This window comes from Colletotrichum phormii (genome assembly GCF_030913505.1).
Source record: "Colletotrichum phormii strain CBS 102054 chromosome Unknown BDP81scaffold_1, whole genome shotgun sequence".
NCBI lineage: Eukaryota > Fungi > Ascomycota > Sordariomycetes > Glomerellales > Glomerellaceae > Colletotrichum > Colletotrichum phormii.
In genome coordinates, this window is record NW_026851443.1 from 2464214 (window position 1) to 2492210 (window position 27997).

Sequence of the window (27997 nt, forward strand, 5' to 3'; positions counted from 1 at the left end):
CGCTATCCCAGCGTATGATGCTAGCGGTGGAGGGTCAGGCAGTAGGAGAGCGGCTCCTTCTTTAGCAAGCTTATCAGCTAATTCGTTTCCAGGGATCCCGGTATGTCCGGGCGACCAGTGGCATTTTATATCCCTTGCCCGCTGGGCGTCGAGTATCTCAAGCATAGCAGCCTGCGAGCTGGCGGGAGATCGTCCGAAACCCGAGATGAAGTTGAGAACGCTACTCGCCGCCTTGTGCGTTGACATCTGCGCCCTTGCTAAGAAGTATCTGAATAACGCTATTATGGCCTCCGTATGATGCAGCCTGAAGAGCGTTGCCATACTTGCCGCCTTGTGCGTTGACGTCTGCGTCTTTGCTGAGAAGCATCTGGACGATGTTGTCGTGGCCCTCAGATGATGCAGCCTGAAGAGCGTTGCCATAGAAGCCGCCTTGTGCGTTGACGTCTGCGTCCTTGCTAAGAAGCATCTGGACGATGTTGTCATGGCCCTCAGATGATGCAGCCTGAAGAGCGTTGCCAAAGAAGCCGCCTTGTACGTTGACATCTGCGCCCTTGCTAAGAAGTGTCTGAATAACGCTATTATGGCCTCCGTATGATGCAGCCTGAAGAGCGTTGCCATACTTGCCGCCTTGTGCGTTGACGTCTGCGTCTTTGCTAAGAAGCATCTGGGCGATGTTGTCGTAGCCTCTGGATAATGCAGCCTGAAGAGCGTTGCCATAGAAGCCGCCTTGTGCGTTGACGTCTGCGCCCTTGCTAAGAAGCATTTGGACGATGTTGTCGTGGCCCTCAGATGATGCAGCCTGAAGAGCGTTGCCACAGAAGCCGCCTTGTGCGTTGACGTCTGCGTCTTTGCTAAGAAGCATCTGGACGATGTTGTCATGGCCCTCAGATGATGCAGCCTGAAGAGCGTTGCCATACTTGCCGCCTGGTGCGTTGACGTCTGCGTCCTTGCTGAGAAGCATCTGGACGATGTTGTCATGGCCCTCGGATGATGCGGCCTGAAGAGCGTTGCCATATAAGCCGCCTTGTGCGTTGACATCTGCGCCCTTGCTAAGAAGTATCTGAATAACGCTATTATGGCCTCCGTATGATGCAGCCTGAAGAGCGTTGCCATACTCGCCGCCTTGTGCGTTCACGTCTGCGTCTTTGCTAAGAAGCATCTTGACGATGTTGTCATGACCCTTTTCTGATGCAACCTGAAGAGCGTTACCATGGAAGCCGCCTTGTGCGTTGACTTCTGCGTCTTTTCTAAGAAGCATCTGGACGATGTTGTCATGGCCCTCGGATGATGCAGCCTGAAGAGCGTTGCCATACTTGCCGCCTTGTGCGTTGACGTCTGCGTCCTTGCTGAGAAGCATCTGGACGATGTTGTCATGGCCCTCGGATGATGCAGCCTGAAGAGCGTTGCCATATAAGCCGCCTTGTGCGTTGACATCTGCGCCCTTGCTAAGAAGTATCTGAATAACGCTATTATGGCCTCCGTATGATGCAGCCTGAAGAGCGTTGCCATAGAAGCCGCCTTGTGCGTTGACGTCTGCGCCCTTGCTAAGAAGCATTTGGACGATGTTGTCGTGGCCCTTTAATGATGCAGCCTGAAGAGCGTTGCCACAGAAGCCGCCTTGTGCGTTGACGTCTGCGTCTTTGCTAAGAAGCATCTGGACGATGTTGTCGTGGCCCTTTAATGATGCAGCCTGAAGAGCGTTGCCATGGAAGCCGCCTTGTGCGTTGACGTCTGCGTCCTTGCTGAGAAGCATCTGGGCGATGTTGTCGTGACCCTTTAATGATGCAGCCTGAAGAGCGTTGCCATACTTGCCACCTTGTGCGTTGACGTCTGCGTCCTTGCTAAGAAGCATCTGGACGATGTTGTCATGGCCCTCAGATGATGCAGCCTGAAGAGCGTTGCCATGGAAGCCGCCTTGTGCGTTGACGTCTGCGTCCTTGCTGAGAAGCATCTGGGCGATGTTGTCGTGACCCTTTAATGATGCAGCCTGAAGAGCGTTGCCATACTTGCCACCTTGTGCGTTGACGTCTGCGTCTTTGCTAAGAAGCATCTGGGCGATGTTGTCGTAGCCTCTGGATAATGCAGCCTGAAGAGCGTTGCCATACTCGCCGCCTTGTGCGTTAACATTTGCGCCCTTGCCGAGAAGCATCTGGACGGCCTTCTGTCGGCCTTCCAAAGACCCCCAAATCAGTGGTGTCTGACCCTTATTGTCCCTTGAGTTTAAAGCAGCGGCATCTAATGCGAGCAGTCTCGATAAAACTTCATCATGGCCATTCAGTGCAGCCAGATGCACACTGTTGAGGCTATGCCTCGCTTGGTACTGATAGTTTGTATGCCAAAAGATTGAGACCCATCTTTCGAATCGCTGATCTCGCATATCGTATAGCCGCAAGATCTGCTTTTGTAATCCCTCCTTGAGGCGATTTGCGTCTCGCGAGTGTGAAGGCCAGTATATTGCAGAATATTCCAAAAAGGGGTACTGTGTTTTATCGGTATCTAGCTTCCTTCTATCAGCACGGAACCGATCCTCAAGAATATCCCCAAATGACAAATATTGAACACAAATTTGCGTCATTATCGTGTCTGAATCTGGTCTGTAGAGGGAGCCTTTCCAACAATTTTCTATCGAACAGTTGGAAATATCCTTTGTGATGAGGAATTCCTTCGCTGTCTGGTGTATGAGGTAGATTCGGTCATCTTTGATAAACACAAACAGCCCACAAAGCTCCCTGATCTGTGACTTGATATGATTGTGATTGAGATCAAGGTCCTCATGTTTCTGAGCATCTGATGAGTCCGTGGCCAGTTGGAACGCCATGTCCATTTCGGAGAGTGTGAGTGGTCGGCGAGCGCCAACGACGATGTGAAGAAGAATACGTGCCTCTTCTTGTTGACTAGGTCTGAGTCTACCCAGAATCTTCTCGTAGGCTTCTTCTACTGTTGCCGGGAGAAAATCAAGTTCCTGGATGAAAGCCTTTTTGTGCCGCTTTGGATTGTGATGGACCTCGTCAATAACGAGGTGTAGCCAAAGATAGGTTCGATGCGGGACTAACAACAGTCTTTCCTCTAACGCGGTCTGCTCTTCCTGACTCAACTCAAGTTTGCGCCCGGCTGTGGCTACCTTGTGTCTGATAACGAGGTTGATCTCCTCGCTGATATCAGCATTGCTCTCTTCGCCAGCGAGACGAATCGTTCGAGGCTCGGGTATGTCGCGAAACTCAGATTCGATGTCCTGGTAAGGTCGACTAGTTACTAGGAACTTCAGTTGAAACTTTCTCGTGGATGTCGGTTGCCGGTTATAGAAGTTTGTTAGAAGCCTGATGATCTTTCGTCGGTCATCAAGGCAGCACTCGTCTAGAGCGTCTAAAACACAAGTGACATTGACTGCTTTATCGTCCGTAGAAGCAGCTATGAAGATACGCCACAGCTCATCCACTTCAGTCTGCAGTTTCTCTCCGTTCTTTTCAAATGCCGCCATAGCTTGGCGGATAAGGGGTGGCTGACAGTCGAAAAGCTGATGAAGAAGAGCACATAAGGCTGTCGCGAGACTGTTTTGGCCATCGTTGTCCTTAAAGAAGAAGTAGCACACTGTATGCTCGTTCGATTGTTGTATCTCCTCGTCAATAAGGGACTTGGCTAATACAGACTTTCCGCAGCCTGGGTCAGCCGAAATCCAAAGGAGGTCATCCTGACGGCTCTGCTGCCATTTTGTATATCGTCGATGCTCTAACACCCATTTGCATGTGCCCGGGACTCGGTCGGGGTTGATGTTCTTAAACTTCTCATATGCGCTTGTTTTGAATGTTCGATGGCAATCAACCTGTATTTGGCTCTCGTATCTGACCTCCTGCTTCTGCGTCTGTGCCAAGATAGCCGTATTTGTATTCGAAACAAGCTCATGAAGGTGAGGATCTGCATGAGATATTAGTACCTAAATATTCCTTAAAAGAAATGTTCAACCAGGGAGTTGAACTCAAATAATGAATTTAATATATAGAAGGACGAAGTAACTGAAATATTTAGGCTAGGAACTATCTACTTACCAGACACTAACTGCAGTATAGTCTTCTCCTGCAGGACCCTATTTAGCGGTATGACTGAAAGAAGCTCCTTTGTAAACGCGGCTGCTGTTGCAGCTGCGTATTCTTGCCACCGTTTGTTCTTGTGAGAGTCCGCGTAGTCGCAAACACCACGGATTACTAGGCATGGGAAATCTTGTAGTCCTGCAGCCTCTATCTCGAAGCAGAGCACCCCAAGCTCTTTGCTTAACTTATCGCGTGTCTTTCCATGCTTGATTACCTGATTGCCTGAGGCAATATTACCGTAATGAATAAACGGGTCTGTTTCATCTCTGTCCTCCCGCTGAATCGTGTGTGTATGATCACACTGATCACAAGTAGAGTCTGGACTAAGGTGGTCATATCCTGCTTGGAAGAGATAATCGTAGAGAGCACCTTGATGACCGAATTTCTTTTTCATCTTTTTAGGGCTTTTGCTGACAAGCTCAGATAGAAATTGGGGGATTCTGCTGTCTTCGATTAGGTGGTCGGCCTGGAGACGACTCAGGGCGGCTAACAGGACCTGGGGTGGTGCGTTGAGCGATCCTGTACGTTGGAACTCCCCCTCCTGCACCGTCTTCCCCCGATCGTACTGGATGACACCTCCACTTATTTCAGTGGGTTGGCTAACCACGACGTCGCCCAGCCGGATGTCATGTTTTCGCGACGGTACACCACCGCCGATTCCAACCATCAAGCCGAACCGGATTAACTTAAAGGTCCGCAGCAAGTCCTTCGCGACCGTGGCAGCTGGTGTTGTTCCATAGATGCCTGCAGGCAGGCAGGCGACGACGACGTTATGGCCTTGGACCTGACCCAAGACGTAGCTGTTATGGTCGGCTGGATCCTGCCAGGGCAAGTTCGGATGAACCTGATCGAGCATCCCTTTCGCGGCAGCCATTTCCAACGGGAGGGCACACACCCAGCCCACAGTATAGTCCTCTGTTGCGACAGGAGCATCTACCTCCGGCCGATCAACACCACTCTTTCTCTTTTTTCGGGGTTGGAAGTCATCGGCATCAGAGTCTGACAACGCCATTAGAAAGGACTAGTAAGGACTAGCATCCCAGACTCCGAGGGGGCTTACCAGGTGCTGAGGTGCGGCCATGCTTGAGCGAGCCGCTCTTACTGTCTGCGGCGCTCTTATCGTTATCATCACCTGACTCTTTGGTGTTCGGATCGTACATCTTTCGTCGGTTGGCTGCTGGCGATGGTATCTTCGAGTTGAGCTTTGGTGGGTCGATTATATAGCAGGCGTGAAATACTGGAAGTCTGGCTCCGCTGGGCTTAAACAGATCACAGACGTATTGATTCCGCCGCCTTACGAGAGAAAATTCTGCTTCTTGAACGTGAAGTGCTAGGTCAGCCTCACGTTGACTGCACATTACCGATAAACGGTTGCAGTCCAGGGCCCGACCCCTCACTATTTCCGCTCCGACCTATCATTTGCTGAAGGCCAGCTTCTCAACATGCGTGGATGCCTGAGATGAATTTGCCAAGGCCAAATGCACAGGCTGCAGCGCTTGCCAGTCAATTCTGCCCTGTGTAGGCTAAGGACTTATGAAGGCACAAGAATCCGCCTGGGCGTCAACGTCGAGACTCATCGCGGGGGCAGGTGGTACACTATCAATACCGGTAGTCCTCGCGTAGTGCATCCTGAGCATGATGGTCCCGTCTCTTCATACAGAAGCATGTCCTTCAATAGACCCGCTTGTTCTTCCACAGTCATTCACGCCGGATCTGAGATGCGCTCTCAAATAGCTAGTCCACTTCCAGAGACGATTGATTGGGTGGGGCAGGAGTCGAAAAGGACGGCCTCGGAAACAACTGTGGGAACAAACGGCGTTGATGATGATGATGATGATGTATTTAACGTCTGGTAATAAAAGGACGTGCCGGGCGCTATGCCGATATGGTCTATACTAATCTAAACTATGTTACAGGCTACCGTCTTCACCTAACGTTCCTGTTTAATGACTCGGGCAAATTTTGGAAAAGAAATTGGTCTCCTCTATCTATTCGTATAGAAGACAGGCTCCCTTAGTAGAACCTAATAAGAAATTAATGCTTGCTTTGGCTATACGTTGGCGGAGGTAGTGCGGTGTAGCCTTACGTCCACGCTTGTAGAAGTAGAAATGGACTGGTGTCTTGGGTTTCCCACAGCTGCAGTTGAGCAACGTATCTTGATGAGCGAATCTCTGGTGGTATGCTGCAAAGTCTCCATGATGGGATCTTGCTGCGTATAGCCTTCCTAGTAAGTGCCGAGGGAGGCGGAGTTCGGGCGGCTTGGGGTGAAGAATTATCTCGAGGTCGGCATATTGCCGAGGGCATTGGGACAGCCATTTTCTGGCAAAGGCTTGGAAGGCAGCTGCTTTAGCTTGCCTTTCTAGGTGCGCTAATGAGGGCTGTGGTTGTGATTTTGGGATTAGTTTGCAGGCTTCCTTGGCTAGAGCATCCGCTTCTTCATTTCCTGGTACTCCCGTGTGCCCAGGGCACCACCAAACATAAACCCTGCCGGGGGTTGTCCAGCTCTCTCTTTGTCTCCGAGTCCAGGAGGAAGAGAGCCTATTGAAGGCCCTAAATCTAGCCTGGCTGCTTCCTGTGCTCTGGGAGTATAGTCTAGCCGCGACTGCGAGGTTGTCGAGGCAGATGTGGACGTTATCTGCCATACGAGCCGTAGGAGCCCGGGTAGCTTCCATCAGGCCGTGATACGCAGCATATGCCTCCGCGTCATATACCTCAGTTTGAGAGCCGAGTGGTTCGGATCCGCGGAAGATCTGCTGTGTAGCTTGGTACTCTACCCAGCCTGCTCCGGCGGAGGTGCTGCTGCCGTCCGACATCTGGGACCCGTCAGTGTAGATAATAATGTCCCGCTTGGAGAAAGTTACCATCCTGCCTGCAAAGGAGAGGGCCTGTTCTTCTTTGGTTTTATTAGGTTCGTAGCCGACCCTGGCGAGGGCTGTCTGCCAGTCCGCTAGTTGCTCCCAAGGGGGGAGTTCTAACGGATCGATGTATTCGGTATTTTTGCTTACGAGGCTTGCCATTCGTCGTAGCCGTGAGTCTGGTCCTGATTTGTCCCTGAGTCTCGTTCGGAGAGGGTGTCGCTCGTCCAGACGATGGATTCTGGTGGACGCTGTGTGGAGCTTCGCGTCCAGTATCACCTCTGCTGGGGTAGAGCCGCCTCGCGCTGTAGGATCGGTACAGGCGTAGTTCTGTATACGGGGACCATCGCCCTAATGGCTTTGGTTTGCGTCGCGTCCAGTTGGTGTAGCAGACTACCAACCCCGTTTGAGATAGTACGTCCATTCTTTATCCGGCTCTTGCCGGGCCACCATACTTCAGATATATAGTACTAAGTAGGTAATATATAAGAGGTGATCGCTCGACGAAGTAAGTACGCAGGCGCGCCCCAGACAGTGTTCCCTAGTCCCCGTAGTCCATTGACTACTTGGCATGCTTTTGCAGAGAGGTTTCTTACGTAACTCTTGAATATGAGTTTACGGTCGAAGTGAACGCCGAGCCAGCGTAGAGAAGAGCCTTCTTTAATAGCCTGAACTATATAATACCTCCCATCCGGCAAACCTACTATGATTAATAGGTTTCCGTCTTTTCGTCTCTTAGTGAAGTGGATCAGTTCGGACTTATCGAGGTCAAAAGTGATTCCTTCCGTCGCGCCCCATCCTAAGGTTTCTTTCCATTCCTTGGTTAGGATGTCACAGTTATTCTCTAGTAATGTTGAGCTTGCTAAGATAGCGACGTCATCGGCGTAGCCGAAACGAGATCGCTTCCTTCCTAGGCGAGCTATACCTAGCTTGCAAAGAGGTTCAATATAGAGCATGAATAGAATAGGAGACACGGGTGAGCCTTATGGTAGTCCGCATTCGAGACCGAAGACGACTCCTACCTCCCCATCAAGCCTTATTCTTGCTCTCCTTCCGGTAACAAAACTTGAGACCCAGCGTACGAGGTTCTCCGGCCATCCTTATTCGCAGAGGCGTCGGACCAGTCGTCCTAGGAGCACGGCGTCGAAAGCCCCTTTTATATCGAGCATAAGCATAGAGGTAACCAGGCCTCTTTGCCAGGCGCACTCGATATCGTGGATGGCCGCTACGATGAGGTCGCTACAAGAGCGAAGAGGGAGTGCTCCAAACTGTTGATCGTGCAGAACACGATATTTAACTACGATCCAGGCAAGTCGTCTAGCGATGAGTCTCTCCAAGCCTTTTCCGAGGACGGCCAAGAGCGCAATTGGCCTATAGGAGCGCGGGAGTGTCTTGTCTCTTTTTCCCGGTTTTGCTAGGATCACGAGAGTTGCTTCTTTAAAACAAGTAGGATGTTAACCCTCGCATATACACCCGCTATAAAGTGAGAGGACAATATCCTCAATAACTGGCCATGCTATTTTCAAAGCAGTCGTAGTGATTCCGTCGGTCCCAGGAGTCGTGTTTCCCGCGGTGAGAACCGAAGACCGTACCTCGTCCTTCGTAACCTGCGGGAAAGGAAGCGTAGCTTGCCTTTGTAGGACTGGGCTTTCTGTTGGTATGTCCTCGGAGATTGCAGCGTTTCTAAGGAGGACGCAGGTAAATAAGTCACGCTTCTCTTTTGGTTATGAGACAAGCGTGTCTTGGTTGTCTACATCTCGGAGTGGCGGGGTCTGAAAGGATCCTATGGCTTTGTACCAACCGACCATTTCAAATATGTCTTTGCTTAAGGAGGCTAAGGAGATCTTATCTTTCCAAAAGGCATCCTTGGAGCGTTTAAACTCGTAGAGGAAGTCCTGTTTTAGAGCTTCGACCTCCTCTTCTTCCCATTAGCAGTTCACTCCGGCTGCGCGGAGTCTTGCTAACATCGCTCGCTTACTCGCATAGGCTCGGTGTTTACGTGTGCAGCTCTCGCTCCAGTATGGTCTCCCTATACCTTTCCCGAGCGTGCGCTTTGTGGAAGCCGTAAGTGCTTTAATAAGACAGTCCGTAAGCTGTTGTGCTAGGAGATCTAAAGACTATGGGTCTTGGATGTTGCTTGCAGTGCGGCGCATGGGTTGTAAGTTGCGTTTAATGATGCCGAGGAAAAGCTCCTCGTCCATCGTGTCGAGCCGAAACCTTCCCGGGGTCTGGCTGGGTGAATCGATCAGGGCCAAGGGGACCCGGGTAAGCAGAGATTCGTGGTCTGATGTCGTGTGTAGTGACGTTTCTATGCTGGTGGAAGCCCCATGGAGGTTACTGGACGCCCAGCATAAATCTAGGGTGTTGCCGCCTTTGTGCGTGGGTTCACCTATAGGTGACATTAGGACAAGGCTAGCGGCTTCTGCCCATTCTACTAGGTTTTCAGCGTCCGGGGAACTCGTGGCCTCGGGCTGCCACGTCCAATGGTGTAAGTTAAAATCCCCCGCAATCAGTACTCGATCCTCAGGTTTGGGTTGCCAGGCCGCTAGGATGTTCCTGAGAGCCTGGCCAGATCGCAGAGAGCCACGAGGGGCGTTATATACGTTGATGACTGTGAGGACCTCCTTCGTTCCTGAGAGGAGTCGTAAGAAGAGCAGGTCTGTGGATGGATCGGGTAGAGGCCGTATTTGTACGCCTCGTACCCCAGTTCCTCTGCGGAGGTAGGTAAGTACCCTGGGACGGTCTTCGGTCCAGTTATCTACTGGGGTGAAAGTCTCAAAACCTGGGTGGTGTCTTGTGAGCCTCCTCTCTTCCGAACGGATAGACGGCTCTTGTATTAGGAGAATATCGATCTGGGCTGCGTAAGCCAGGTTTAGTGCTGTTTCGTAGGCGGATGCCCGCCTACCCACATTCGCTTGCATGATTTACAGGGTTTTAGAGGGCTATATTCTTCTTTTATGTCTCATTCGCCGGGGTACAGTCCATCGCTTGTTCTTCTTCACGGGAATGTCGATGCGACTGCTAGGTCGCATTTCTCCATAATCTTTCTCCCTCAGCTCGGATGGCCCGTAGCTGAGCCTTATCCCTCCTCTGGACTACCCCCTTCACCACTTTGGGTTGGATAGGGCAAGTCGCATCGAAGGCGGCGTGAGGCCCGTTACACGACGGGCATTTAAAGGGGCAGTCGCAGCCATCGTGACCCTCAGTGCCGCCGCAGGGTGCCCGGTGTTGATCAGTTGTGTGGGAAGGAGAGCTGCACTTGAGGCATCTCTTCCTTCTGGTGCACGTTCGTTCGCTGTGAAAACCGCCGCAGCGGAGACATTGAGGAGACCTCTTCTCCTTCGGGAACTGCAGGTTTACAAAAACGCTGGCCCCCATCAAACGGAGGCGTCTTGGTAGTTGCCTTACGGCTTCCGCCTTGAACCAGGCTGTCACCGTGCCTAGCCTTTCGACTTCGTCCTTCCTAGAGAAGTGTGCTTTTTCAGGCTTGAGTTTCGTCGAGACCTGGATCTCTTCAAGGAGCTCCTCGGTCGTGATTTCTAGCTCAGTGTTGGTTACCAGACAATGCCTGGTGTAAGGGACGTTTGCGATATAGGCTCGGATCCAGGTATCGCGTTGCTCGATCGCTTGCGCTTGGAGAAGGGCAGCGATCTGTTCTCTGTTCTCTAGCAGGACTTTTGCACCATCCATTGACGAAGGTAGGAGTGCTAACAGTGGGTACCTTTCGAGGTATCACTCTACTTCGCTTTGGGAACAAACGGCAATCGCTAGGTATACACGGAGCCGAGCTATGTCACGTGTCTTCGGCACGTGACACACCTCAGCTCCCTCCTTCCATATCACGAGCCTTCGCGTTTAGATACTCTCCTTAACAACAATAACAACAACAAGAACACCAGATTAACCCAACGATATTGCTACCGATCGCAATACCAGGAATACCTGTGTGAATAACCTGTGGTACACGCAAACCAACAATAACAAATAGAAGGTTATTTACGCAGGATGTACTGGGGTAAGCAGGATTGGTTCTACTAGCCCGGAAGTGCACTGTGTGCTGTTCTCCTTATAAAGCAATCATTCGTTGGTGGAAACGGAGTTACTTTACACGACTTCTGACTACAGGCCGGACTTGGCCAAATCCGCTGTTGCAGGTGTAATCCGGCAGCCATTTCCAACTTCGCGCTGTACTTCAAAGTACTGCACAGTGCCGCTGGCTTGTATGCTAACATCACGAAAGTACGAAGAGGACACTAAATTCGCACATAGCTATAAGGCGACGGTAAAAGAATCCACAAAGCATAAATTCCCGAATGCTGTATATCTACTGTGCTTAATATTCTTCAAATGTATAGACTGACGATTTTGCAGTCAGTGATCCATTGTTGACAATGTCTGACAATCACACTACGAATCCGCCAATGCAGCCGGCCTTGCTGTCCATGGAAGTGGACGATGACGACTCATTTCAAAGCGAATACCGTCTGAGAATCGGAAACCAAGTCAAATATCTCGTTATCTTTCCCGGAACCTTTGACAGGGACATACTTTCATTCCCCCTTCAGTCCCTGCCCCGCCTGCCTTACAATAAGGAATGGACCGTAGCCAGCATCTCACGAGATAAAACCAGCGGCGACTTGAAAACCTCTCTAGTGAACCGACCACTAGCCGGTGTCGAGGATCAATGGCACCATACCAAGGTTGATTGCCTAGAATTGGAGAAGACCAAACAGCTCACGGCAAGGACTTTCGAGGCCCTGTTCCCTTCGACCCTCCCAACCAATCTCACATCACCGGCCACCATAATTGTCAAAATAGCCCGTTTCGAATGGGAACTGCCTCGCATCGAACAAGAAACAAGAGCATATCGGCTACTTGAAGGCCAAGGGCTGGCCCCGCGCTTCCTCGCCCATGTCCACGAGAATGGACGCATCATGGGTTTTTTGGTGGAGAAAATAGAGGGACGCTCTGCTTCCTCCCAGGATCTGGCCGTCTGCGAAGCCGCTCTAGGGAAACTCCACGAACTAGGACTTGAACACGGGGATGTCAACCGATACAACTTTCTGGTCACGAAAGAAGGGGTGAAGCTACTCGACTTTGAGCACCTTCGGGAGAATGCTAGCCCCGAGTCGATGGACAAGGAATTGAAGAAGTTGCGTACGGAGTTGGCCGACGAGTCAGGACGCGGCGGAGGTTTCATTTTCCAAGGCGATAGCATCTGAGATTGAAAATGGAGACGCACTTACTAGTTCGTGGATGCGCGTTCATGCAGCGTGCCAGCGAATTGTAAGCCGCAGATGCAGCACCAGATAAATCTGATTGTTGGAACAGCAAAGGCTGATAAGGAGTAATAGGCTGGTACCATGGGCTGGCTGGCACCTGCCCTGGGCGAAGTGACAGAATCCATGCATGCTTCTACGCGAGTCATGGACATAACCCATTCGGAATGGTCTGACCATCACGAAACAGGCCAGACTGTCATTTCCACCTGGTCCTAGCTCTGCAAGACTTATTAGGATAGCATTAGGCCCACAAGCCTGTGGTGATTCCATCCACTCTTTAGTACGAATAGACGCTCTTTTCTGCTCACTCACATATGCATATTCCGCTGGCCACCCTGACTAACCGTCACGAATTAGGACAACTGGCTTAGTCATCACGGCCGGATAAAGGTGGGGCAATCACCCAGGCCGTCACTACCTACTTCGACCGACTCCTGCCTACAATGTAAGATAAAAACAACAAGAAGAACAAGCAATAGAACCACGATGATTACGTGGCTGTTGCCCTCGAGAGAACTCGCCAACCCAAAGCGACCGTGGAACCAACACTGATGAAGCCAGTAACCGACCAAGCTCTTCAAACAGCGGTTCAAACATGCAGCATCTGTATGCTGGCATCTCGAGCGCATTTTTGGAACATAGAAATACCGCCCATCACGTGTATCGTAGCTTTAATGACTCCCCTGGCCAGTTTGGCTATCTCGGCCATAATGATCCATTGCATGCTTCATCCATGAATCAAACGCTTAGAGATACAATCCATAGCGCCGCTTCGTGGGCATAGAAAACATTCAAAGGAGAACTGGCCGCTTGCACCCTGTCTGGCTGTCTCGTCCGTGACAATCCAAGGCATGCTCTATCCAAGACTCGAAACCATTGATAGTGAAATCTATAACGTGACCTTCATTACGTTAATAAATAGGGCATAACAACTTCTTATTAAAAGGTTTAGGCAGTGATCGGTATGTTGGATAAAACTTGGATAACGTAGGTAACTTGGATAATTAGTACTTGTTGCTTAGTAATTCCTGCTAAGTGGAAGCATAATGTTACGGCCAGCTAGTCGTAGTGAGGTATGTTTGCAGAAGTTGAGGCTGCGGAACTGGTAACAGTATTCGTAGTCGGAGATAGCTTCAGGAAAGCTATGTCTGTAAGTCGTAAGGTAAGGGAAGGCTGCGGTGATCAATCGTAGTCTTATCAAAGAGGTTCTCAGGGAAGATAGCTGAAAGCGATCATAAGATCTGATACGAAGTTAATTGCTGAAGAGCTATGGAAAGTCTGTCCTAGAGTCCGGCTCGAGTCCATCCTATATACAAGTACTGGTACTGAATATATCCCTTATCAATGATCAGTCCCTCTGATCGGGTGAGCGCTCATTGTTCCTGTATGAGTGCTCATTACTTGGCATGAGCGCTCATGGCCCCACCATGGTCGCTCATGTCTTATCTTATCATCACGTGACCTGTATCATAGTTCTTCCGCTCCGTGAGAGGGTGCCTAGTGTCCCTTGTCTCCTGCATATGTGGTGTGTTGTAACCGCCGCGAGCCTGCGGGGCAAGCCCTGTTCTTGGTCATGCATGTTGGGTCGTAACACATAATTGCATGAAGTATCGCCGTGATCCCTGATATTGAGGATGTTACTCACCGCCTGCCCTGTAGATAATAGGGTTCATTTCCCCTCAATGTTGACGTTATCATTAATTGCTTCTTCCTCTTGCTAACGTCGTTATTGTGAAGTTGCAATGGCGAATTGGCAAACCGAAGAAGGACTCTCCATTAACAAAGAGGGTACTATTATTGTTGTTGCTGATGAAGACGACAGCAGCAGCGGCAGCAGCGGCAGCAGCGGCAGCAAGAGAAAGCACCCACCACGGCGTTCAGCAAGGCAACCAGCAAAGCGAAGGCGGTGGTTTGATGATCTTGATGATGATGATGATGAAGTTGGTGATGCAGCCAACCAAGGCAGTCTTTTGCCTTCTTGCGAAGAACAGACTCAGCAGTCTATCAGAAGTGTCAGCCAAGCACGAAAACGGTCTCGCACGCCATGGAACTCGGACCTAACTCATCGCTTCATGGAGGAGCTCGTCATCCTCTACCGGGACAAGAAACTCAACACCACCAAGGCTGCCACGAGAAGGCCTATTTTCATCGAGCTTGCAACGCAAATAAACGATGAGGCCTGGTTCGCTAATAGCGTAACTGCTATACAGTTAGCTAATAAGTACGACGTTGAGAGAAAGAGGTACGATACCTGGGCCTCTGTTGCCTATAGGTCAGGCAATACGTACGATGAAGATGACGGCAGAGTCTTTTGCAGTGATGAGGCAAAAGAGAGCTTTCTTAGCGACCATCCACGGCAAGAGTGGGTTTTCGAGAAAGGGATAGGGCCGCCGGCTCCATACCAAGAGATATGGAGTACCGCTGTTGGCAAGGGCAACAATATTCAGTCTATTGAAGAGGTCAGCCGTGAGGTCGACTCTAGGGGCGACGGTAGTGACCAAGAGGATGTTGGAGATGTCGAAGAAGACGACCTTTATCCAGGTACACGGGATCTACAGCCAAGTCAGTCTCCCTTTTCATCGCCACAGTCCCTAACGTCAAATCTTCACTCAACTCCTCTACCTCAACGTGGCCAATTCATTCCTATCGGCAACAACCCACGGAGAAAGAAAACACTTACTGCTGCCGAGGCCAACGCGTACGTTGGCCAGTCGATACAGGACCTTGGAAACAAGTTCTCTAGCAGTAAAGGAGAGGTATTAGCAATGAAGTTGAAGGAGAAACACAGGGTGAGAGAGCAGCCGTCACGTGAAGAAGTTGAGGTGAATAAGGCGATGGAGGACCTTGCGAGATTTCAAAGTGACCTTAATTATGACGTTTATCTGGTTGTTTCAAATAGGTTGATAACGAAGGAGAAGAAGTTAGTAGTATCGCGAGCAAGGTATTGGAACTTACTACCAAGTGACGAGTTAAAGAAGGCGTATTGTATGGAGGTATATAAGCAAGAGAAAAGTCGATAGGTCAATTAGTTGTAATAGTAAGTTGTCACAATCAGTTGTAATGACTATTATCTACCCATGCGAGCCTGCTGCCTGCCACTGTTGCCACATTGCTGTTGCTGTCTGCTGCCGAATATCCTACATACTTTGCCCCATACACCACTTATCAGCCCTTTCACCTGCTTGAAATACATTAATACCCTCTTCTTCAATATCTTCAACAACCTTCTCTTCAAGATGATACAGCAAGAAGGTATGGAGGCCTGTTACTGCGTATATGATCTTGACTTGCGAGTCAAGGCAATACTCTGGAGCTGCTTGGCGAATAATTTTCCACTTCCGCTTAAGGCGACCAAAGACCTGCTCAACGATGACTCGAAGGCGACTATGACGGAGGTTGTATAGCTCATGGGCTGTTTCTGGTGGTCTCTCTGCGTCCCTCCATTCCTGCAAATGATAACGAGTTTTGTTATATGGAACAACAAGGCCACTTCGTCCACCAAACCCTGCGTCAGCTAAGAAATATCGGCCTTTTGGGACTCGAAACCCTCGACTATACGCAAAGTTGACCAGGCTAGCATCGTGGATAGACCCTTCAGCCCCAGCAAGCACATACGAGAACCCCCCATCAAACCGAACTACAGCAAAGACATTCTGTGCCACTATCCCTTTCCGACTTCGCCACGTTGCCTGATTGTTTTCAGAGATATACGCGTTAATAAGAGTGCCGTCAACTGCGCCAACACAGCCAGTAAAATATTTGCCTAGTTTCTTGTTGTTCTCGATCTCTGGCGAAAGCTCTGCTTCTCCAGCTGGTATTACGTATGCCTTATGGAGTTTTACAAGGTATGGCAATACCTCATTCCACACCATACACACTGTTGACTGACTGATCCGGAAGAAATGGCTGACGTTTCGTTGTGCGCTACCAGTTGCCAATATAAACAGACTAACAAGCACTTTCTGCTCGATTAGAAGGTTCTTTGACGACTGTAGAGGCGTGTTATTCCTAAGCCACCTTACTGTTACGACCCAACATGCATGACCAAGTTCAGGCCTGCCCCGCAGGTCACGGCGACTACAGCGCACCATGTATGCGGGTGAAGCAGTGGTGGTGGTGGTATATTTAACGTCTCGAGCGACGAGAGACGTGTCGGGCGCGATGCCGGCATGGTCTATGCTAATCTAAACTATGTTACAGGGCTACGTCTTCATCTAACGCTCCTGTTCAAACCGCTCCAAAATGAAGCAGATCTTCTCACCTGACCAGAATTCTCTTATCCGCCATCCTTTTCCCGGGTCGCTTCATCCACAAGAAAGGTAGTTCGGAGGTACTAGGGAAAACCACAAGGGGGAAAAACCTAGCACGGCCAGTCGTGGTGTGGTTCTACGCCTTTCTTCTCTCCACTTTGCATTGGAGCGAAGCAAGGAAGGCGTACAGCAAGTCGGCTCCCAGCCGATGGCGATACAGGAGCCCGCAACAAACGCTCTCCGTTACTGCCTGAACAAGTCAGGCTCTGGCGGGAGCGAAAGTGTTCAAGACCTTCCAGACAGAAGGTCTGGCATGAAGACAGAAAATAGCCTAACTGCTGTGCCGGGGCTTTGGTGCCTTGTTTGAGTGGTGGCCCGCACGCGGCGGGCATAGCGCGCCGCAGGCTAGCGGACGCGCGGATCGGCGAGGGCGAGAGTGACCTTCAAAGCTTCTAAACCCTCGCCCTACTTCACTTTCGGGGGAGGTCTCGTCGTGTTTGGTGTTGTGAAAGGAATGAGGGGGAGGGTTGCTGTGGTGGTGTTGAGAGACGAGTCCGAAAGTGAAGACGGAAATGATAAGACCCGTTAGGGGTACGGGCCGAAGCCCTGGAAAACCCTAACAATTCTTAACACTAGGTGCCAAGAAAAGGTTTTTACAGGAGAAGGTCGCGGGTGAAGCAGGAACACCAGTAACCCTCTACGGAACGGAAGAACTATGGTACAGGTCACGTGATGATAAGATAAGGATCATTTGGGATCAATATGATCCAACACGACTTGGGGGCCAAATGTTTAGATTAGTATAGACCATGTCGGCATAGCGCCCGGCACGTCCTTTTGTTACCAGACGTTAAATACATCATCATCATCAAAATGGGGGCCAAACGATCATTCTGGATCAGAATGATCCAGGGCGACCCAAGGGACAAAGGATATGTTCAGGATCAGGACTTTTATATAGGATGGACTTGAGCCGGGCTCAAGGACAGACTTCCATAGCTCTTCAGCAATTAACTTCGTATCAGGATTAACATCCACTTTCAGCTATCACCTTGACAAAACTACGATTGATCACCGAAGCCTTACCCACCCCACGATTGACAGACATAGTTTCCAGGAAACTATCCACCGCGACGTGTGATAATCACTGATTATTACATCCCCGAATCAACGACACTGTTACTAAGTATCGCAGCCTCAACTTCTGCAAACATACCCCTACGACTAGCTGGCCGTAACAGCTTGGTTATGTGGCTCCTTGACAGAATTCGGAATTGTACCGTTGCGCCATATACAAAAGAGAGATCCCTCTACTGCATTTAGGTAGTTGTGGGTACATATAGTTTCCGTCACTCCTCCTGTCTCTTTTTCTAAAGCACTTTCATATTGGCGGACCCTACTAGACTTTTCTATATATCCATAAGCGTAACCCCCGTCATGACTATACTTACCTATTCATACTCTTCTAGGCCCAGATAAACGCGAAGCTCATACGAGTTCTCGACATAGGCTTTTAGAAACATTCGTATATAGGTAGTGGCCGTGTTATAATGGAGGTAAAAGTTAAGCTAAGTCTGATTAAGGTCGATGTTCATAATGTTTTTTGCCCACCTATGTGTACGAAAATGACGTTAGTAAACTCGCGTTAATTATAGGGTGAAGCTTTCTTATAGTTCCTATTTTGCCTATACTCTTTCACGTTGATCTATTGTTTTAGGTATAACGTTAGCGCGGTCGGGTAAAGCTTCCTTAGAGAAAAGAGCGAAATCCCTCGTAGCTCTTTCTTGTTATGAACGTAATTCGCTAGGGACTGGTCGGCCGGAGATCGAGTGAAAATCCATCGTAGGAGGAACAAGAAGTCTGCGAAGTAGTGAGTGGGAGGACGAAGGGAACGCCAGGAATGAGTGCGAGGGACGGAGGAGTGTGAGGGAGGGGGGAGGGATGGCAGAGAATTTGAATCCCACATCTCAAATTTTGAGCGCAATAACCGCCGTCATCTATGGCCACACCCGGGCTCTGCCTTTGCGGCGCGTAACAGCGACCAGGCCGGAGGCCAGAAACGGAGACGGGGCTCTAACGGTACGGGCAACACGGGAAGGAAATGTGGGGCCATCTCCGTCTCACCGGCGTTTAGTCAGAAATGCGACTCTCCATAGGTAAGACTCCCCTCATTGGCTTATCTATGGGAGAGCGGACGGGATCCCGAGTTTTCCAATGGGCATGGTCGTATGTGGCAGAGTGAGGGCATCGTGATGCCCAAGTCGCCAGACACCAACACCAAGCGGCGGCAGCCACAACTCGCACTCGTGCGAATGTGAGTTGTTGCCGTGTTTCCCAACGGCATCAACTGCAAAGACTTGTGGCGACGGCAAAAGTGTCAATGCAATGACAGTGGAGCAGATCCTCCAGCTCCGCTTTCTCCTCTGACTGTCGGTGTGTGCATATGCGACTTCCATCTTGTTCGGAACCTGTTCTTGCTCTGCAGAAGTCAACTAGGAGATGGTCCACGGTGATCTCTACGTCTTGAGATAGTTCTGCTTTCCTTTTGCCGTGCTAGGGGAAAGAATCACGGCCTGGCGATGACTGCGGCCTCTACCGGCATGGGCTTCCGCCACACTGGAATTAGACAGCGGAAACAACGAGCGGTGCTCAAACTCTAAGGCCACCACTTTCATACATTTCGATGTAAAATATCTTACAGCTGAGAGTGCTGATAGTTGTGCGTTGGGCGACACCATCGAGGGGACGCCGTACAGCCAGCTTTGCCTCCGCGTCTCGGAGACCAAATGTCGTCCGATGGGTTCCGTGCCGGCCCGCCGATGGCCAGTGCAAAAGGCAACAGGCAACTCGGGCTCATGACGGCAAAAGGTCTGAGCCTCTGAGATTCGGAGCTCGGTGAGAGTCCGTATACTTTTTCGTCCATGGATATTCTTTGCTCCTCCGGCTGGAGAGGGTCCCGAACTCCCACGGTTCCGAAAGTGCCCCGCCGGCACCGTCACGTGTAATAGTCAAAGTCGCAGTGAGCAGCTCGCAATCGAGTCAGCGGCAAATTTTAGCAGATGGGGATTTTCTTGGGCTCCGTGTCCGACTGTTGACGCCGGGTGATGCGCGAACCATGATACGCAAGCACCACTCGAGCCAGGGTACGAGAAATGGGTCATGCCTGATCGTTTCTGGGTCTATCAGCGTGCCGGAGCCACGTTCGGCGCAAACGCTCTGACATTTCTAGCCAGAGTGGACAACGGTGTAACATCGTTGCTCGTCTGCTTGCGAAGAATCGGATATTACAAAGACCCGAAAAGGTGAACAGAGCCAAAAATCAAGGAGCTCACGATAGACCCATGATGGAAAATATCATCTTTTGAAGATAAGCGCGGCTGATGCAGCCTGGAGGAAACAAAATCCTGAGGTACCTGCATGTCCGTACCGGCAAGAGGGAATGTGTTTCCATGAAATGTTTCAACGCCCTTGCTTGCAGACCCAGGCAGCGGGGACGAACTCTCTTGCCTCGTGCTGCGTGCCAGGCTCTTGGTGTGGGCTGCATGAAACGGTCCGTATCCTTGATAGGCACTTTCCGTATGATAAGCCACGATAATTCATACGATCAAGTGGGAAAGCTCAAATTTTCTCGCCCAAGTCTTACCTATTGTCCCTGGTCTCGGGCTAGAGCAGAAAAAGCTTCTTGTGCGCGGGACCTTTGACGATGAGAAGACGGGAAAATGCGAAATAGGGGTTGCCTGGTCTGGTTCTTCGTTGGATGGGGGCGGCCAGGGACCACCACGCGCTCAAGGATCAAGGATTGTGGGCCATGGTCGTGGGGATTGGTGCTAGCGGCCTGCCTGCATGCGAGGAGATTCGGAATGGAGCCGGTTTCCCGTTTGGGAATCCAATGTTTCTCGCTTGACCGAGAAGTTGAAAACGCGATAGGTAACCGTACGTGAGACTGGGCTAGGGCAGAACGGCCTGTCAGGACTCAGCATCGCGTAAGGTTGTCAATAGGTGCCGTTGACTCGTGATGGAGGACGATCTTTTGCGCACCATGGTAGTGGCCGTCGCATGCAATTTGAATACGGATACATACCTAGCGTTGTGGTCTTGAGCCTTGCGGCGATCGCCACATGAAAAAGCCCCGAGACCTAGTCGAATAGCCATGCTGTCAACGGTAGGCGGCCTCGCTGGACCAAAGTCTGAAAACCGGATCAAAGGCGGGAGTAGAGGAGGGGACGTTTGACGTTTGTTGGAAAGGCGGCGAGCTGCAATGCAGCTTCCCTTTAGTGTCCCCATCTGCGGCAGATGAACCCCGGTTGACTTTGACTGCTGAAACGGGATTATTGGCGACACGGCTCGGCGCAACGGCGCCTCGAGCGTTTGCTTGGTCTGCCGGACCGTCGAGCACACCGGACCAATTGAGACGGGGTCACGTCTCTGTAGGGAAGTTATGGAGCTTCAAACGGAGGCCGGCTCGTGGCCGGATTGCTAGGATGGTTGAGAGAAGGAGACGCTTCGTTGGCGGAGATGGGTGGTTGTGATCTGCTAGCTCAGGAACGGACCCAAATCATGGTATTAGGCGGCGCGCGGCATTGACATGGGAGTCAGAAATGGCCGAGAGAGAAAACTTGGAAGACATGGTTTGACATTTGCTGGGCCCAAGCAAAGTCGAGACGGAGGAACGCAAATGTTTGAGAAATGACTGTGGTGTTGTTCCGAGGAATGCTCATGTAGATGACAATCCGATGTGGCCGGCGTATATCTGCGCATCGTATCAAAGTCAGCGGATGGAATTGCAGCGTGCCAGGCAAACCTGTTGAGACGCGCCGATATGCATCCGTTAGACCTCGGTCGTGATATGTACTTCGTATGGTGTGCAGCAGGCAGTGTGCAGTGTGTGCGAAGTAGTGCAGCCAAGAGGGTGTCGTGCAAGCTGTGCTAGTGCAGGTTCACGGACAATTTCCCTGCAGGCGTCGACTTGGTGCATCTTGGATCGTGTTTCTCTTGCATATCAGTGGCTGTGAAGCCAAGCTTTCCGTGCCCATCCCGCAGCGTAGAGGGGATTGTGGTGAGAGTGTGACAATCACGGCACAGTCGAGAGAATTGCACTAGGTATGGACAGTCGAGAGCTTGCAGTTCCAAATCACTTGGTAAAAGAGCAAAGAAAGCCCCTGCTGCCAGGCTGCCAGTGACAGGCTCTGTGACTCGAGAAGCAGCGCCGATCATGCTGAATGTTTGACGTCTGGGCCGGATGGGATGAATTTGCAGAAAGTCGATAATGCGAACTCTAAGATTACGTGTTGCACGTCGGGAAATATGCACTTAGGTAAGCAATGTTCATGCACCAGACCCTGACATCCAAGCTGCAAGGCACGTCGGAGGAGTGGAGGGGAAGGGACCTTCCATCCGGATACCCAAGGAAGGCACGGAGTACCTTAGGAAGTTGGGTGGGCAAGATCCAATGGAAGTGACCGCGGAAGGAAGAGGCAGGCACGGTTGGTGGGTGCCCAGGCATTGGAAATGGCAGGCAGGTGCAAGTGCAATTGCTAATGTCAGTGTCACTTTCGCACCCTCGGTCCCCGTTTTCGTCTTGTGCTTACTTACATAAGACGCCCCTTCCAACCGTGCGAAGATTTACCTCATTACGGCAGGCAAGAAAAGTAAAGAGCACAGGTGCAGCCTGTCAACTTTCAACCCAAGTTACGTACCTCATAATGAACTTCGTAAGGAAACAGCAGAGTGCCAGAGCTATCCAGAATGGGGCACAGATGTTGATAAAGGTCCAGCCCGGCGCCTCAATCTGGCATCTCAGACTGCCATCCCAGCAATGCGGAATGCTAGGTTCAGGTCGCTTCCCGGAAAGAGCAGAACACCAACCTGAAGCAATGGGGCCCTGGGGTTCATTTATCTATGAGGGAAACTCCAAGGGAGCAGAAGAAGAAAAGCAAAGGGGATCCGAGATGCGTGTAAGTATTCTGTCACTCTGCTTCGTGCCGACTTTGGTCACTGGAGACCTACCTAGGGAGAGACGGGAGGGAAAGAAAAGAAAAGAAAAAGGAACAGCGGAAGAAAAGACGAAGAAACCAAGTTGGCAGGCGCATCCTTGTCAGACACCACACTTGCGTACCCGGACACCTCTAGGGACCCCAGGGTGAGTGCGACGCCATCCCACCCGTCGGGGAACGACCTGGCGGTCCTGGTCAACTCACAGTCTCTCATACTGAGGTGACAAACACGCAAAGTGCTGGACCCCTGCAGGACATCTCAAATCCAATCCAGCCCAGTTGAACCAGAACAGTCCAATCCCATTGCACAATCCCGCCATCCAACGCCCACGCCAGCACCAAGCACCAAGCAGAAGAAGCACCGGCAAGCAAAGGAACCAAGGTCCAAGGTCCAAGGGCGCTCTCCCAAACCATGCCCCAATCGTCCAGTCCAATTCCCATTTGACCCCCGACCTGCCGTTCCATTCTTCTACTCCACCGTCCCCGGGCCTCTCTTCCTCTCTTGGGCCTACTTTCTTTCTCAATCGCCGTCTCGTGTCGTTTCGTCTCTGGCCGCTGCAGCTCCACGTCCTTTGGAGCCCAACTCGATTCGACTTCAAGTAGAGCCACCAGCGCTGTTTGTGCCGTGTCTGTCTATTTGCCTAGGACACTTCAGTCTTCGCCTTACGACTGCTCAGCCTATGGCTACGATTCAAGGCCAACAACTCAAACACCATCGTGGCTCAATACGACCGCTTTCGACCTCTTGGTACGGATACCTAGAGACCCAATTCGAATCCCAGCACGGCGGCAATACATAGCCCGAACCTGCTGCACTACTTCGTACACGACCACTACCTTACCTGCTTCGTACTCCCTACTGCGTACCCTGCATTTATACGAGTACCTGGTACACTGCATCGCCTGTCCACCATTCCGCCTGCTCCTTCGTGCGCCACCGCACAAGACGAATACCCAATCTCGCTCTGAAGCATACCCTGCATGCTGCCCGTCTTGTCACCAACCTCGACATTCATTCACTCTCAAGCTCTCAAGACCCTTCACAACTCGGCTCCGTTTTCCATACAAAATCCACCACATCAGCGGATCCCTCCCTACCGCTCCCCGAATCCCAGACTCCCTTGCGTCGCACTCGCTCGCTCCTCGTCCACCACATCCACGCTGTCCCACCAGACCACAACCCGCATTCGCACTGGGTCCGATTCGACTCCCCCTGCTGCTCCGTCCAACGACACACGCCACGGGGCGAACCGCACTCACTGCCTGTCACGCGTTCGTTTGTCGAGCTGGCTGCTGGCGGATCCTGCAATTGCCATTTGCAAACCTCGCCTTTCAAACGGACCCATCCTGGCCCAACCTCGCCTTTGCATCAACAAAGTCAATTGATGACACAAACCCTCTATCTAATCCGCATCACCGCCCACCATGCCTTCCACCGGTTCGAAACGATTCGAGCTCCCCAAGCTTGAGTTCAAGTTCGGCTCCTTGACCGAGGGAACCAACATCCCCCCGCCGCTCCCTAGCCCCGTCCAGGAGGTCCCCACGCCTCCCCAGACCCCGCGTGTGAGCGAAACCAAGGACTCCGGTTCCGCCGTCAAGGAAAAGGTCGAGAACAAGACAAATGGTCATGCAGCAGCAGTTCCAGGCTCGCCTGCCACCACCAATGGTACGAAAGGATTCTCGGATGACACACCACTCTCTCCAGCAGCGTCAAGCAGACAAGGCAGCATCCGTCGTCTCTTCAGCCGGACATTACTGAACCAAGCATATGCAGAAGGCGAAACCCAGTCCGCCCACAACCGTCCCATGAGCCGTAGTCAAGGCAGCATCATCGACGAGAAGAAATCGAAGCGAAGCAGCGGCTGGTTCAAGAGGCTGAGAACCAGCGAATCCTCCCCGCCACAAAAACGATCCAGTGTCGTCTACGAGCACCCCAACGTCAGCGAGACGAGCAGCCAAACGCAGAGCAAGCCTCAGATCCCTCAGGCACAGGCGCAGGCACCTCAGGTCCAAGGGCCTCCGCCACCCATGATCCCCGAGCTAAGCGCCCTCCAAGCCAGGCTGGATGTAGGGGACGGGGGCAGTCTCGGAGACGACTTGTTCAAGAACATTAAATAATTACTGACTGGATGCGGACAATCCCCGACACTAGTCATGACTGATATCTACAGAGCTGCCGGTTTTTGGAGTCGGGAACCGGCTTCTTTGTCGAATGCGAAAGAAAAAAGAAAAAAGAAAACCACCTCATATGCGCCGACGAGCGAACGACCGAATCCGAACGGATGCACCCATACGATTTCCTAGCGTTTCTTAAGTTGAACTTCATTTCGAGCCAGAGCTGGGGACGAAGAGGCGGAGATGGGACGAAGCAGATGTGGAAAGGAGCGGAGGCAAGATTGGAAGAAGTTATGCAAGATACCCAGCTCGCGCCGCGGGCTCATTCTGACATACGATGTTTACACTTTCTTTGTTTTGTGTGTTTCTCTTCATCTCATTGCGCTGTCTGGAAAAAACGGGCACCATGGGCCCCGAATCTCTTTTCCTTGCGGGCTTGTTGGTCAAACCCTTTCCTACTCTACGACTTACCTTCTAATGTACATGTTTGTGTTTACGGGTTTGATGGAGAAGCTTGTGGGGGTTGAGAAGCGGTGGCGAGGCTGACGACCGATGAAGGAACGAGGAACAACTCGGGCTCGCGTCAGCCTTTACATGGCAAAAGGAAGGACGCAACTATCAATTGGCAAAGATGCTTTGGGCTTAGCCACGATGGCTGGAAACGCCATATCACGGAGCAGTTGGCCAAGTGCATGCATCCTGATGCCGCTGGTGCTTATGTGGCAACAGCAGCAAGTAATAGAGACTACATTTTACGACCGTCTGATTTTCGACATGTTGACTTTTGATTCATCAAGGTGGCCGGGATGGTTTTTTTCAGGTGAGGATATCCGTCGACTCCTAAAGACTTAGACAACGAGCCGAACTTTGGTGAGAAAGGAAAATGATGGCAGATGGACCCCCGCGTCATCCGGACCTGACGCTATGGCCCCTTGAACACATCATGTGGCGAGAGGCTTGCATCTGCAGGTTGTTTTAGCGCGCAGAAGAGCCTAGCAAGGCCATGGCTAGTTTTTTTCTGCTGGAGAAAGATGCTGCAGCAAAGCAGATCGCTAGAACATGTCACCATGCATTCTCGACCGTCCACTCGAAACTCGCTTGTACCTGTGCGGAATAGCGCGTCTGCCAGGCGTTCTTTCGTGCCGGACAGACTCCTCCCGTACTCCCCCGTGAGTCCGTTGAATATCCGGAGCCGCCGCTTCATGTTTCGGTGCCTTGGAACGGCGTCCGTCCCCTTTTTGGCCGGAGCTGCGGGTGGTGATGGTGGGAAAGCTCGAGCCAATCGCGGAAACGGCGGGACCACACCACCACCCACCACTCCCTCCCCTTCCCGTGCGGCGTGCACTTTTCCAGGGGACGGCGCTAGTGGGCTGATTCGTCGGCCCGTAGTGGGAGGGGACGTCATTGTGAGATTGGAGCTCCAGGTCGCCCGTTTGCCGAGCCAGAGCCGGGACCTGCAGCTTTGGAGCTACGGTTTGTTTTTTTTTTGTCCACTTCCCACAACCACCACTCTTGCGTCATTGTGCCAATTGTCGATTTACTGTTCACGACTGACACACAATCATACAAACAATGGCGGCAAGCTTGCGCACAAACGCCGCGACGACGGCGCTTCGGCCGCTGACCTCGGCGCTGCGACCGGCTGCGGGCCGACAGGCGGCGCAGTACCTCCCCCGTGTTGCGCGACGATACAAGTCCGGTCCGTACGGGTATACACAGGCCAAGGCGCTCGTGTTCTCCAAGGAGGGCGAGCCCAGCGACGTTTTGCAGTACGTAGACAGCCTGCTAACCCTCCATTCGAAACGAATAGACACACAAAGACTGACGCTTTCTTCAAACGCAGACTACACACACACTCCATCTCGCCCTCGATCCCCTCCTCCGCCGTCCTCCTCCGCGCCCTCGCGGCCCCCATCAACCCGGCCGACATCAACACCGTCCAGGGCACATACGGCGCCAAACCCCCCTTTGCGCAACTCATCGGCACGCCCGAGCCCTCTGCGATCCCCGGAAACGAGGGCGTGTTCGAGGTCGTGTCGGTGGGGTCCAAGGATTCGGGGTTGAGCAAGGGGGATTGGGTTATCCCCAACGCCAGCTCGTTTGGGACGTGGCGCACGCATGCTGTTGCTGAGGCGAAAGATGTGATGAAGGTTAGCAGGGAGGGGTTGACGCCTACGCAGGTTGCTACCGTGAGCGTGAATCCGTGCACGGCGTATCGGATTTTGAGAACGTATGGGCCCGGGGAGATACGGAAGGGGAGTGATGGTGGGATGAAGGCTCTTGATCCCGGGAGTGGCGGGTGGTTTATTCAGAATGGGGCGAATAGCGGTGTTGGAAGGGCGGCGGTGCAGTTGGGGAAGCTGTGGGGGTTGCGGAGTATCAATGTCGTCCGGGAGAGGGAGACTGCTGCCGAGACGGAGGCGCTCAAGGACGAGTTGACGGGGTTGGGCGCCACCGTCGTGGTCACGGAAAAGGAGTTCCTGTCGAGGGAGTGGCGAGATCGGCTTGCGGAGCTGACGCGCGGCGGGAGGGAGCAGGTCGGTCTGGGACTGAACTGCGTGGGCGGGAAGTCTGCGACGGCGGTGGCGAGGAGTTTGGGGGAGAGCGGGACGATGGTTTCGTATGGTGGGATGGCGAGGCAGCCGGTCATGTTGCCTACGGGGCTGTTGATCTTCAAGGATATCAGGTTTGTCGGGTTCTGGCTGAGTAAGTGGAATGAGAGGGATCCGACGGGGAGGAAGTTTGCGATTGAGGACGTGTTGGGGATGATTAGGGAGGGGAGGTTTAGGGATGTGCCGGTTGAGGAGGTTGGGTGGGAATGGGGTACTGAGGAGGGGTTTTTGAAGAGTGCTGTTCAGGGGGCGCTTGGGGGGTTTAGGAAGGGGAAGGGGGTTTTTGTTTTTGGGGAGACGTGAGAGGTGGGATGGGTGAGGATTGAGGTTGAAGTGTTGTAGGATATGGGAGTAGAGGTTCTAGATGATGTCTGGATGACGGGCGGTGGTCTACGAGGAGTATATCGTACGAATAGCTTGAACGCAGGCGTGGCTCACGAAAGGAGGCCTTTGGTGACGCTAAATTAGATCATCCACGCCCATGGCGTAAGGCCTCGAGTGTCATTTCCTTTATCTTGAGTCTTTCGAAAACCTAAAACACGTGATGTTACTGAAACAATGCTAGAGATGGAGGTATGTGTACTCATGGCAATGCTTCGTTCGCGAGTCTGTCATTTCCATATTACATACGCTGGTAACTGAAGGAACGGGGCAGGATAGATGATCCTCTTAAGGTTCCTATGAACTGGTAATCTACCCGTCCTGATGGTGATTTTGACGACTGCTCTTCCTGGGGAGCGCAGCCAAACTTGATTGAGAAGGCCTTTCGATACATCTGGAATGTACGTGGAGTCTGACTAAATGA

The 27997-nt window shown here is 51.8% G+C and overlaps 6 protein-coding genes across 6 annotated transcripts; 5 read left to right on the forward strand and 1 right to left on the reverse strand.

The window, feature by feature from the left end:
• Positions 1-27: 27 nt before the first annotated feature.
• BDP81DRAFT_11398 (uncharacterized protein) lies at positions 28-5394 on the reverse strand. Its single transcript, XM_060581514.1, has 4 exons — positions 5146-5394; positions 4044-5084; positions 2014-3912; positions 28-924 (listed from the first exon to the last, which is right to left on the reverse strand). Exons 1-4 carry the CDS (start codon positions 5243-5245, stop codon positions 221-223), a joined length of 3744 nt encoding a protein of 1247 aa, XP_060451910.1. The 5' UTR covers positions 5246-5394; the 3' UTR covers positions 28-220.
• A 5503-nt stretch (positions 5395-10897) lies between these two features.
• BDP81DRAFT_413653 (alpha-galactosidase A) lies at positions 10898-12329 on the forward strand. Its single transcript, XM_060589301.1, has 2 exons — positions 10898-11222; positions 11312-12329. The coding sequence occupies exon 2, from the start codon at positions 11332-11334 to the stop codon at positions 12160-12162; it is 831 nt and encodes a 276-aa protein (XP_060451911.1). The 5' UTR covers positions 10898-11222; positions 11312-11331; the 3' UTR covers positions 12163-12329.
• A 1481-nt stretch (positions 12330-13810) lies between these two features.
• Positions 13811-15298, forward strand: BDP81DRAFT_413657 (uncharacterized protein). Its single transcript, XM_060589302.1, has one exon. The coding sequence runs from the start codon at positions 13965-13967 to the stop codon at positions 15240-15242; it is 1278 nt and encodes a 425-aa protein (XP_060451912.1). The 5' UTR covers positions 13811-13964; the 3' UTR covers positions 15243-15298.
• Positions 15299-23890: 8592 nt separating this feature from the next.
• On the forward strand, positions 23891-24583 carry BDP81DRAFT_306819 (uncharacterized protein; the record flags this gene model as incomplete). Its single annotated transcript, XM_060583310.1, has 1 exon — positions 23891-24583. One exon carries the CDS (start codon positions 23891-23893, stop codon positions 24581-24583), a length of 693 nt encoding a protein of 230 aa, XP_060451913.1.
• A 120-nt stretch (positions 24584-24703) lies between these two features.
• Positions 24704-25226, forward strand: BDP81DRAFT_11545 (uncharacterized protein). Its single transcript, XM_060581537.1, has one exon. The coding sequence runs from the start codon at positions 24824-24826 to the stop codon at positions 25124-25126; it is 303 nt and encodes a 100-aa protein (XP_060451914.1). The 5' UTR covers positions 24704-24823; the 3' UTR covers positions 25127-25226.
• A 695-nt stretch (positions 25227-25921) lies between these two features.
• On the forward strand, positions 25922-27495 carry BDP81DRAFT_401851 (zinc-binding dehydrogenase; the record flags this gene model as incomplete). Its single annotated transcript, XM_060588822.1, has 2 exons — positions 25922-26349; positions 26424-27495. Exons 1-2 carry the CDS (start codon positions 26153-26155, stop codon positions 27493-27495), a joined length of 1269 nt encoding a protein of 422 aa, XP_060451915.1. The 5' UTR covers positions 25922-26152.
• Positions 27496-27997: the final 502 nt, after the last annotated feature.